The sequence below is a fragment of the Penaeus vannamei genome, chromosome 24, assembly GCF_042767895.1.
Source record: "Penaeus vannamei isolate JL-2024 chromosome 24, ASM4276789v1, whole genome shotgun sequence".
Taxonomy (NCBI): Eukaryota; Metazoa; Arthropoda; class Malacostraca; order Decapoda; family Penaeidae; genus Penaeus; species Penaeus vannamei.
The window spans coordinates 5019402-5031901 of NC_091572.1; the positions used below are offsets into that span (position 1 = coordinate 5019402).

Consider the following 12500-nt stretch of genomic DNA (forward strand, 5'->3'; position numbering starts at 1 on the left):
CCCGCGTAAATCAGCCACTGGCAAAATATTGGAACTTGTCGGTGATGGAAACCATGACCCGCTATTGGAGAAAGTGCTATGGATACCGACAATTTCTTCGGATTTGACGCTTCCTTGGCGGTAAGAGAAACCGAGTTGGGTGATCACCTCATCCCTAGATGTTGTGGCTATTAGAGAAACAAGTTGTGGAGGGACAGTAACGTGCGGGAGAGCTTTAAAAGAGCGGAGAAGGAAGCCTTGGCAATGACTCGGTGTCAGACCTGTGAACTGCTACATTTTGGGCCGATTAATCCAGATTGTAGGCCTACCTGTCGCACCTGTAAGATCGCCAGGGACAGATTTACGCCCGCCTGGACCGCATATTTGATCCTGGGGTAAAGTAACTAGTCAGATATCCTCCCAAAATAGGAATTGGTCATACGTATCGCCTCGGGGTCATTGAAGGAAATATTTTTTGACGTTAACGAAAATCGTTAATAAATTTTACCAATTCCTCATTCCTCTCTCTACATCTAACATATTGCATTATCCTAGAGACTGCACAATCAAAATTAAATTTTGAAATAGAATAACGCGGTTTTTCAATTATATTTTTTCTAAGAACGAAAACACGTATAACAAAGGAACTTCTTATCCAGCTGGTCTTTTTCTGTGCTTGTTTCTCTTATATTCTTTTGATCCATTTCTTGATTTATTTTTGACCTCTGAATCTCGATTTTTATTGATTCTTTATTATCCCTATTCCCTTGTTTTCTTTGTTCTTGGTTATGCTTTGTTTATTATTTTTATTTTTTTTGTTTCCTGTGTTTTTTCAGTTTTTTTTTTCTTTTGAGAGCAATATTGTGGAAAGTATTTTTGGTATTGTAATTTTCTTTGTGGCTGTTGTAAGTACTTCCTGGGGGGTCTAGAACAAAAATATTACTCGTATCCTATTTTATCAACTGAAAAGCGACGTTGAATGTTCAGAAGTTGCCTATAGTGACCTTCATCATGGAACTCTCTTATTGTAGTCATAGTGGCACACTTGATATGTGCCCATAATTGGAGATGGAAAGCCGTCAGTCTGAATTCCGATCCAGCATTGATGCTTTGTCAAGTGGTTACCATTGGCCCTCTTGCCTCTGATTCGTGCTTTGGCCAAAAAATGTTGTGCGTATTTGAGTGAGAAAGAGGTGTATAGTTGGTTTTGTAAGGCCATATGGTACTAAGTTAAGTTGGCTTATAATGGACTGAACAACAAAATGTGAAATCACTTGTATCTTACATTTTGGTTAATATTGTAGAGAGTGACGTACAGAAATGGAGGGAAAAGGACACCGCCGTCCTATAGAGCATAAGCAATAGTAAAAAATGATGGATAAAGCTTTGTCCTCTTATTTACAGTAAAAAGTAATTGTTATTTAAAGTGACGCATCCTCCAGGGTATCATGCAAACCCAAATACCCAACCCAACCTTTCCTACCTTCTATTTATTCTCTGTACCACCCTTTATTAGCACTTAGTCCCATCTGATAGAAAACGGAGGTAATTCTTTACAGTATAGATGCACTCACCATAGACTAAGTCCCGAACTCCTCATCAAAGGAGGGTGGATGGGGTTCTCTACTCCCCAACACCCCCCGGAACACGTTGATGTACCGATTACTACAACTTTTTGTCCTCTATGTTAACGTCATATTCAATTTCCCCAAACTTTGTGTGTCTATACCATAAAGATTAACCAAATCTTAACTGGCTGTTTGAGAGTATTGCTGACTTGTATACAGCGAATATTTTTGTCATTTTGCGGTAACTATGAGGCCTCTGCAGCTTAAACTGTTGTTTCTTTCTCTCTCTTATGGTCGATAAGATGACAGTGTCCATTTCCCTTTATGTCTGTGTGTTGCTCTTGATAGCTTATACCCAGCAAAATGATGACAATGTGCAGTGCATATCAGAGACTGTCCACAACACCCTCACAGAGCCAGAGTTCTTAATGTCTGTTTTTTATAAGTTGTCACGAAGTGCTAACAATGGAGGAATATAAGGGGTTGACCACCCTTATCTATGTAGTAAATAGATGGTAGGAATGGTTACTTTTGGGAGTATAGGTTACCAAGAGCAGCATGCGGAGATAGAGGGAAATGGACAACACTATCATATAGGGTGTAAGAAATAGAATAAGAAATAATATAGGCTTAGTTCAAGCTTCAGCTATCTCATATTTATTGGTAAATGACAAAAATGTCTACTGCATAGGCCTATCGCTGCTCAGAGTCAACAACACCCTTAATGTTAGTTTTCTTTCAGTTGACATGAAGTGCTATTAAGTGGGGGGTACCTGGGGGCTTCCCCCCTGTTTAGGGAATAAATAGAAGGTAAGAAAGGTTAGATTGGGTGTTTAGGTTCGCATGATACTCTGGTTTTGGGACTTTGTCTCAGGAAAGGTGTATCGGGCTTGGTAAATTTACCGGTATGGGTTTTAGGTTTGTATAACACCCTGATGTTGGGAGGATGTCTCCTGGTAAGAACTACATAGAGCATTATGTGAATCCCATAGGGGCCCAGTGGGAAAAGCCCCTTGACTATGGAATGTATATAGTTTATTTTGTAAATCCCATGACTAAGGAATGCATAAAATGTATCGTATAAAATCCGCAAAATTAAGTTAGGTTGGTTTATCCACAGGGGCTTTGGAGGGTGTGAATTCTAGTAGATTTTACCAAATGACGAGATTGGTTCCAGTATTTTTTTTTTTTTTTTTTTTTTTTTTTTTTTTTTTTTTGTGTCGTCAGTTTGTACACTATCATTAGCTTGTTTTACACTTTTCTTTCTTTCTTTCTTTCTTTCCTATTTTTGTTTCAGCCTCTTTTATCAGTAATTTCCCTAATATACTTCTATTTAATCCATGACAGGCAAAATTTGTCATACCATATGGTTGTGTTTTTAGAAGAAAGTTGTGCTACATGTCAGACTTGGATGATGTAATGATACTATCATAATCAAAGGGAGAGCCTACAGGCCCTGCTACGTAAAATCTGTGTAGGCAAAAAATGTCAGAAATGAGGAAAATAGGAGAGCAAGTCCATGGTGATCAGGTGGGGTTCCAGTGGCAGAGCTCCCAGTAGGAAATTGCCGTGATTGGGTGGGGGTCTATGGGCAATACCTCTGGTTTAGGAAGGTTTGTGGTTTATACAGTGATGTGTCTGGATTTCATATAAGTAGCTGGAGTGATTTGAGTCTTAGGGAGGAACATCACTTCATTAACAAGTATCAATACTTTCACTCGCATGATTTGTATTTGAAAACAAGAAGAGATTCATTCATATTACCCTGTGAATAATTGAAACAAGGAATGATAAGGGGAATATAGGATGGCTATGTGAAACTAAAAAGATATAATAGCTGAAGTAATATGGACTTAGTCTTGGAAGGGTGTGGTCACTTTGTAAATAGTTACCAATAATTTTATTTAGTTCCTGTACTGGTAATTAATGATGAAAAACAGCAAGAGATTCACACCTATTACATTGTGAATGATTGAAATACAAAATGTTTGTTTCTGTGTGAAACGAAAAAAAAAAAAAATTATTTTAAGACCACCATATGGTGCAAGGTATACTTTGCCTGTAAAGGACAGACCTTCAAAACTTAACGCTTTTTATCTATGGCATTTCTTGTAAGTTGTGCAACACAAATGATACGTTAGTATACATTTACATAATGGCTGTATTAAGGGAAGGAAATCTTATGATTATCATTAAGAGAGGGGAAAAAATGGTAATTTTTTTTTTAAGTTCGTACAGCCTTCGTACCTTGCATTTAGTATTCCATGCTTCAGTTATTCATGGTGTGATGTGTGTGAATTTTGGTGTTTCCCATAGCAAATGATATAATTGAAAGTATTGATAATTGTTAAAGAAATGACTGCACCCTCTGAGATTGTCCCCATTACTTCGGCCACTCCTGGGAATCCACATGCATCGCCATATGAACTAAACCACTTCTTGGCCAACTTCCTTCTTATTGAATTGTAAAGGTAATATTGTAGATGTAAAATGGTTATTTTCTGTTCTATCCATTTTAGTCAAAATACCTTATGTGTAACTCTAACTCTAACTCTGTGCAGATAACATAAAATAAACAGAAAATAAGTTGTGACAAAGGCTGTGGCCCACATCTATCGAGTAGGAGTCAGGGGTCAGAGCCCGCAGTAGGCAAATACAGCAATTGCGTGGGGGCTGTCAGTAAAGCCCCTGGGTGTGGAAGGATTTTAGCTGTACCGAGATGTTTGTGGATTCTTAGGTGCTGAGATTGCTGGCTGGATTAACAGGGACTTGGCCTCATAGGGATGCAGTCACTTTGTGAAATCATCTATGTCCTAAGTGATGTAATGATTTAGTATCACAACAGACCTTGCCAGTAATACATGCCCCTCATTTTCATGAGTTAACTACCTTCTTTATTTTCCCAATTATTACATCAGAAAGAAGTAACCTGGGATCATATGATTTTATCCTGTAAAGGTTTTATTCCTTAAACCTCAAACCTCCCATGAGATGTGTATTGTCTGGCCAGTGTTAAATTTTGTGTAGATTTACTGACTGTGAGGATTTCATTGGGTAATCTATTTTTGCTGGTTGTGAAGAACTTGTATGAGTCATCAAGAGTTTAAGCCACATAAAATTGAAATTTTAAGGTGTTGAAAGATGAGAAAAAATATAGGAGAAGTTTTATTGCATGACAGCTGGACTATCATGTCTACATTAGATCGCATCAGGAAGATAGTGAGATCTGTGATAATTAATCCAGTGCCGACGGGTAAAGATGTTTGGCAAGTGGACGTAAGAACGGGATTGTTGGCATGCATCGGCAGTTTACCCTGTTTGCGCCTGGCTCGATCAGTAGTTTGGAAGCGACAATTAGCACCTAAAAGCTTTTATTTTGTTCTAATTTATAAAGATATTAAAATTTTGAAGGGTTTACCTTCATTATAGTTGCCATTGCCTAAAATCTTTACTATATAAATGAATCTGCTACTATCGGAGAAAAACAAACTCTGTCCGTCGAGCCAGTGGGGCGGGAATGGGCATGATACGATACCACCCATGATTCGGTCCACAACTGCCATGGCATGTACGTACATTCCACCCGTCGGCTACGGGTTAAAAAGAAGTTGTGTGATGTATAAACGGTAGTGTATTTTTCTAGAAAAGACCCAACCTACTGGGAAGATAGTGATTCTATAGAAGATGACCAGTGAATACTACTATAAAATCCACAATTCAGTCATAACCAAGGACTATTCCATGTTTGTTTTGGGGCATTTTGCAGTTCAACTATTGAAAGTAGAGCTGTGTGGTAGAATGTTCACTACGACAGATAAAGAAAAAGGTTTGAATGAGAATGGATATCTTCACAGCACAAGAAATTTTACGTGTTTTGACTATATCTTTGTCAGAGATACATGGTATTTATGAATTAAATAGTTGAAACCAGTTAGATATATCTCTTGCACAGTAAAGTTATTCATTCTCATTCATATGTTATGTGCATGATGTCAAAAACCCAAAATAATTTGTAAAAATAAATTACCATTACATGATCTGTTGCCATTATAGTTTCTTTAACTTTTTCAGTTTGTAATTGATATGTCAAAAAAGAAAGGGAACATCTTGAGTTTAGTAAGATATTGATTCCATATGCATGCTGTTTAACTAAACTTGTGCAGCTTCCACCTAAATAAATAAGGAAATCAAACAAACGAGTAATGTATTCCCTAGGGGTTTGGATGGCCATGATGATTCACTAATAGTTTGCTACACAATATATACCGGATGTAGTTTTATCACTTTAAGTAGGCAAGAAACCTTGAATCTAAGCTGTGAAAGTAATGGTGGTTATACAGAAAAATTACTTTATCTTTAAAAGAAAAGTAATCATGGAATCCCAGAATTTTAAGGGGGCCATTGCCGTAGATTTTTGACAAATATTTTCTTAAATACTCAAAAAAAAAAAAAAAATCTCCTGTAATCTAGTAGGTTTTGGCAATATCATGATATAATATTTCTGCCAGATATGTAGAAATAAGTTATGACTAAATCTCTGACCCCCACTCTGGCTCCGATATTTACTTTGTCGCGTCAGTGCAAATATACTTGATAAATGTTTTTTTGTATTTTTTTTTTTTTTTATTTTGGTATTCTCTGGTAGCTAGCTGGCAGTCACCACGAGAGAGCCAGAGTGTGAGTATGCACATCCCCTGCCTTAGTGCGACACCATCCCTGATGCTCCCTCATCACATAATAGGCCACTACTAATGATATATGTTATTGCTGTAACTAATAAATATAATATGATGAGAAATACATCTCAATCACAGCTGCAGCAGTTACATATGGTGACATGCGGTACTTCTACTATCATGTGCGCTCATTGCCATTAGTACCTTGCAAAAGGGAGGGGATCAGGTTCCAGTTACACTTCAAAATACATGTGAATGCCATAGAATGCATCAAGATTGATGCAGTGATCAGATTTCTAAAGAAAATAGAGGAAAAAGTATCCTCAACTTCAAAGCCAGATATCTCAAAACTACACCTTTGTTCTGTGGACCATCAGTGTACCATCAGTATTTCTCATAAAGGGTTCATGTATATTGTGTGGCTCGAGGTGTAGATCACAGAACATGTAAATACATTGAATTCTTAGATCTCTCAACACATTTTATTCTCTTGACAGCCCGATGATGGATGCTTGGAAGGAGGACCTGAGGATGAAGAGTATGATGCCCTCAACGATGAGACCTTCGGGTCGGCAATGGTGGACGGTGACTGGGAGGAGGGTCATGAACAAATGGCCACCCTCACAGAAGCCGGCCGGATAAGCAACAAGCAGAAACAACTTCAGAATGCTTTGAGGAGAGATGTAAGAACTCTTTTGTGTATCAGTGATTTGTGAATTCTTGTGCTGTTTTCTGATTTTCAGTGTGGGTGGTGTTTATTTAACACATTTGTGCTGTGATTATGTGGTAATCATCTACATCTGTACATGCAGTGCCCACACCTTACCCCTTATTGATGGCTCTAGAAGTACTCTTTTATTCCCATGGAATTATTTACATGTCTTGTCTGACCAATTATTTACCTTATTTCATGATTTTTCAGAAAGATTTAAAAACTACAGGTATAGCACTATTGTTTTGTTAATAATGTTACGATAATAATAAAGATGATGGTAATTTCAATAATAATGCAAGCAAAGTCACTGTCTCCTTTGATAGTTAGTGTTCAGTCTGGATCCAAAGGGAAGCAATGTGTTATTGTACTGCACATGTTATTGTAATACAAATATTGCTTTGTACAACTGTGAATGTATATGCAAAAATAACCGACAAAAGATAGAGTGGTTATATTTTATGAAATAAACTGTGCGTGCAAGTAAAGAACTCATAATTAATTTCTACGAGAGTTATAGAATCAGTTCGAGAATAAAAGTACAGCTTCCAAAACAGAGAATTATGGTCATTACAAAAATTAGCAAAGACATAGTAGAGCTAAGGTATTTTTTTTATTGGAAGAATGTTACCTGTAAATTCCATTTACTCCCCCCATTGTCTGGCTGTGGGCAGTGCATGGAGAACATGAATATGATTTGAAATTATGAATTTGACAAACTCGTTATTACTTGGATTGAATAATCTTTACTTATCAAACATGAAAAGCCAACCATATTATTAACTTTCTGATCACATATACCTGTATTGATGTAATTAATGGTGTATGAGAAAATATTTTAAGTTGATAAAAACTGTAATATTTTTCAGTTAATGCTGCAAATATTATTAGTTATCAGTCAATCCTGCTTACCTATTGATTACACCACTGGAAGCAGCAGAGCCTCCTTTATATTCAGATTGAATAAAGCCATTTATGTGTAAACAAAATGAGTAAAACAGAATTGCAGTGGATGGTGCATATGTTCTTGTCAGGCTACAGGATTAATCTGTTATGATTTTTAATACAGGATGACGGAGGCTTAGCTGCAGATTTTCATAACTTGGGTCTAGGACGGTTTGGCAGCCAAGATGGAAGTAGATTTGGAGGTTCTGAAGGTGGTAGGCTGGGCCAGGGCAGTGCACCCATCAATATTGTTGGGTATCAGTCCGGATCCTCGGCTCACCACCATCACATGAGCTCGGCACTCCTGGCTGGACCAGATTTGCCAGGCTCCCCATCCAACAGCATTTGGACGCCCTCACCTGTCCTGGACAAGCTTCTCCCAGTCAGTCACCATTCCCCTTCCAATGGAGTCAACCACTCCTTGAACCAGATGCATGTCTTGAACCAAGGTGGGATGTCTCAGCCTTTGGGACTGCCTTCCATTAAGACTGTGGCTGAGTTGGAAGAGGAACTGAAGATGCAGCAGCAGTCAAGGGATCAGACACCTCATGGCCTGCACATGAATGTAAATACTTTCATTATTTCCTCTTACAGAAATTCTAAGAATATCTTGCTATCTCTTATTTGTTAACAGCATAATTGGCATTGATGTCATAAATAGTTTTATAGATAAGTATCACCAATATCTGTCCTTCAGGAATAAGTCAAGTTTATTCCTCATTTAATCTTGATAGGTTGTGAGAGCAGAAGATTTAGAGAGGGAACTGGCACGACAGACAGCTAATAAGCAACCGCAGCAACAGCACCATCATCCTGGGATGAATAATCAAATGCCAAACCATCACCAGTATCTACCAAGACAAGGGTCATTCTCTGGTGGAATGCCCAACAATCACAGCCAAATGAACAGACAGTTTCAGAGGCCATTTGGTAGTCCAGGTTTGTGCAACTTTGCTGTATTTACTTTTTTCTTCTAATTTGATTCTGTTCACTGACATGATAAAATGATCATTAGTTGTTTTAACAGATTTGTTTTATTGCTGTGAAAAGTAGATCACAAAAGATAAGATATGACTATCCTATCATTGGTGATCAGTTGTTATTAACAAAAAAGTGCTCAAGACTTTTTTATTACTTTGACAGGAAACTTCCAGAATCAAATGCCACATCTCCCACACCAGCATCACCAACAGCAGCGTTATATCAATAACTTCCATAATAACAATAACAAAGGAATGTTTGGCCAGCACCAGATGCAGCAGCAACACCACCACCACAACCAGCCTCATGCACACCCTAACCAAGGCCATGAAGGCTTCAATAACTACCACCACCATCATCAGAATAGCTATAATAACCACTACTCACAGCAACAGCAGCAGCAGCAGAATTACCACCATTACAACAACCGTAATCCCGACAACCGTTACTTCAACCATAATGGCTTGGACTCGTCTAGAGGTGGAAATGAGAGAAGGAACATGGACAGAAGAAACTATGACCAGAATCGTGGTTATGATCAAGGCAAAGGGTAAATCAGTTTCTTCTTCTTCTTCTTCTTCTTCTTTTTTAAAGTTTACTATGAACCCATTCGTCCCGGGTGTCACATATATGAGACACAGGGAAAAAATAAACAGTTTCGGGCTGCCCGCCAGTGCGATGCTGTCTCGGAGCCGTGCTCCGCGGCAAAAGCGGCGGGCGGCTGGGCGGGCGGACAGACTCCGGGGAAGCTCCGCCCGCCGATTTTGTAGCTTCCCGGATTTTTAAAATTTTGGCTACAAAATGTACCCCGGCGCGGGTGGGTTAATAGTCTCCCCCCCCTCCCCATCCTTGAAGATTTGGCTTTATTCATGTGGTCAAGCATTGGCTGTGATCTTTTTTTTATATATAGAATTATGGATGTATTTTTTAAAACATTACAATTTCTTGCAGTCGCCAAAATAATAGCCGTGATGACTACTCCGGTCACTCTGGTGGACGAACACGAAGGGACAGTGAAGCAGAATGGGAGGAATGGCATCGTCTGCGGGAACAGGATGAATACTGTGGCCTCATGACTCCGAGAGAGAAATCATGGCTGAAAAATATTCAAGCAATGCAACTCCATTCTGACAGCCCATACCAGGATGACTACTATTATGTGGTAAGTGTAGAATGGAGACATTTCTGAATCCTCTGGTTAGAATAATCATATTTTGGGAATTAGGAAGTGAGACCATGGGATTGATTTTTTCTTTTCTTTTCCTTTCTTTGATCCTTTGGATAGGATAATGATTATGTTTTGGGAAGTGAGAACCAAGTTTTTAAGTTTTCCCTCCTTTTTAAACAGAAGATGTCTAATGGTATGTTTGTTTTGGATAAATTCTTTCTTCTTATGTCTTGCCCTAGGCCAAAGACTGTAGGCTACCAATATTCATTTTCAGATGTATAGTGTAAAACAACAGAGGAAGAGGGAGGAAGAAGTGATTGAAATTGATGGACTCCAGTTGCTCCTGCCTGACCGTGGGAAAGACGGTGGTCGGGAGTACGAGCCCCCAAGGCTGGAGAATTCCCTCGGCAAGTTGCAGGTTGTTAGCGTTAATGCTCCCAGAAAGATCATTGACCTGCAAGTTGTGCACCTTGACCCGTCCCACCCTACGACCCCACTACAGCGTGAAATGAGGAAACATAGACATCTCCTTCTACACATTGAGAAGGTAAATGCGTTAAGATGTACTGAAATATTAAAACTGATATGTGCAAAATAGCATAACTGTTGAACTAAGTGCTTTGACTCGATATTTACTACTTGTTTTGTTAACTTATTTATTAGTTTATGTACTCAGTTTAATTGTTTTATTTACTTAACCCTTATTTATTCTTCTCTTTAACATATTCAGCTATTCAACGTAATGATGGAGCTAGATGATCTGGAACGCAAAATCCGTCTCCTGCCTGACTGTCCCACTAGAGATCTCTTCCAGTCAAAATCTCGTACGTTAGCCTCCAAGCTATGGGAAAACATACATGCAACACCGGAAAGATTAGTACAGTTACTGTGTATAAGGAAGGGAAAGGTGAGTACAATAGTGAGGTTTTCAAAGATGTATTTGCATAAATGAGAGACAAATTTTTGGAATACATTTTGACATTTTGTGAGATACCTGATTTCAGTTTTGAAGAAATTCTGAAGTTGATATACCCCTTTGCAGAGTTTACTGGTTCGTCTTTTGAACTGGCTGGGTCCAAATGAGTGCGAAAAAGTTGTCATGACAATTCTGCAAAACATGACACTTCTGTCCAAGAGAGACACCCATGACCATCACCTGGAACTTTTCTGGCCAATCACAGACCATCTTATAGACTTGGCTGTGCATCAGCAGCTCTTAGAATTTGCATCAGCTCTTATTGCACAAGGAGGGGGACCTCAGAAGGCAAACCTGGTGTCTGCTCTGTACAACAAGGTATGAATATGAATCTTTTAGTTGAAGTTACAAAATAGCTATATGTGATCAAAAGACTAGGAGAGTTTAAAATTCAGTGTGTTTATATGTTTAACAGTACTGTAGGAAACCACACTACTATGCCTTGGTTGTGAGTATAGTGAATCTGGAGTGTTGTGCTAACTACCTTAAAATTTGAGTACTTAGAATTTTGAAGAAATATTATTAGAAGCACATGGAGAATTACGACAGATTCTTTCATAAATCAATTTTATTACAGTATGGTGTTAGCTTGCTGATGGCCCTAATGGTACGAGGTGAGAGTCTCCTGGCAAATCTAGAAGATTCCCCAGAATGGCAGGAGTTCCTGTTAGCCATTATCACTGGGCTTGTAGCCGTCCCTGACAACACAGGAAAACCTTCAAATGATTCGAGCAAGACTCCCAGTGAAATGCCACAAGCTCTTCCTTCAGTTGCAGTGGCTGCATCACCTCATCGCCCTGCCCAGCACCTAGCTCGGTGCAAAGTTGCTGACCCGGCTGTCCTAAAGGTGGCCCAAGAGAAAATGACAGCCCTTACAGTCAGTCACACCAAACCTAAGGGTCAAAGTCCTGCCAAATCTTAGTCCTAAATTGTATTAGGATTTTTTCGAAGAAAACCGTGATTTTTTAAATAGCAAATCAAGTACTTTTCTTACGACAGTTTGTTCAACTTGTCCTCTCTTTTTTTGGGGTGGGTGGGTCTTAATTTACTTTAGGACTAGTCCCAGGAATAAATTCAAGTGTTTAACTGATAACCAGATTATAAAATAGTAATTTATTTGTTTTGTGCTGTAGGACAATTGGAAATATTACCCAAAGACTGTTTTTAGTGGGATTGTAAATCTAGTGAGTGGGTCACCTACAGTAAGCAGAGACCATAGACAACTGGCTGTAATTGCATAGGGATTCAGTTACGTTTTCTCACCTCTGTCAGTGTCTAGCTAATCTAATGTTTCATGTATTTTTAGAATAGTTTACAGTTATTTTACACCAGAGTTATCAAGAAACTGCCACAACAACCAGTGTTCAAAATTATACATTGATAAAGTGCAGCTGTCTGAAATGTTACCAAACAGTCATTAAAGGATAGCTATTTGAATGTTTTATGATGTAAGGAATGAATGTTAAGATTGAGAAGGTATTCATGTGATTTTGGT

At 38.6% G+C, this 12500-nt stretch overlaps 1 protein-coding gene across 1 annotated transcript in view; it reads left to right on the forward strand.

The window, feature by feature from the left end:
- The first annotated feature begins 15 nt into the window (after positions 1 to 15).
- Positions 16 to 12500, forward strand: part of Patr-1 (Protein associated with topo II related - 1) — a 13580-nt gene continuing 1095 nt past the window's right edge. Inside the window, exons 1-10 of the mRNA XM_027373753.2 lie at positions 16 to 120; positions 6721 to 6906; positions 8005 to 8445; positions 8615 to 8819; positions 9024 to 9411; positions 9813 to 10023; positions 10304 to 10576; positions 10760 to 10936; positions 11072 to 11323; positions 11583 to 12500. The exon at positions 11583 to 12500 is cut by the window's right edge and continues 1095 nt beyond it. Coding sequence (XP_027229554.1) covers positions 79 to 120; positions 6721 to 6906; positions 8005 to 8445; positions 8615 to 8819; positions 9024 to 9411; positions 9813 to 10023; positions 10304 to 10576; positions 10760 to 10936; positions 11072 to 11323; positions 11583 to 11927 — 2520 coding nt within the window. The 5' untranslated portion in view covers positions 16 to 78 and the 3' untranslated portion in view covers positions 11928 to 12500. The remainder of the gene's footprint in view (positions 121 to 6720; positions 6907 to 8004; positions 8446 to 8614; positions 8820 to 9023; positions 9412 to 9812; positions 10024 to 10303; positions 10577 to 10759; positions 10937 to 11071; positions 11324 to 11582) is intronic.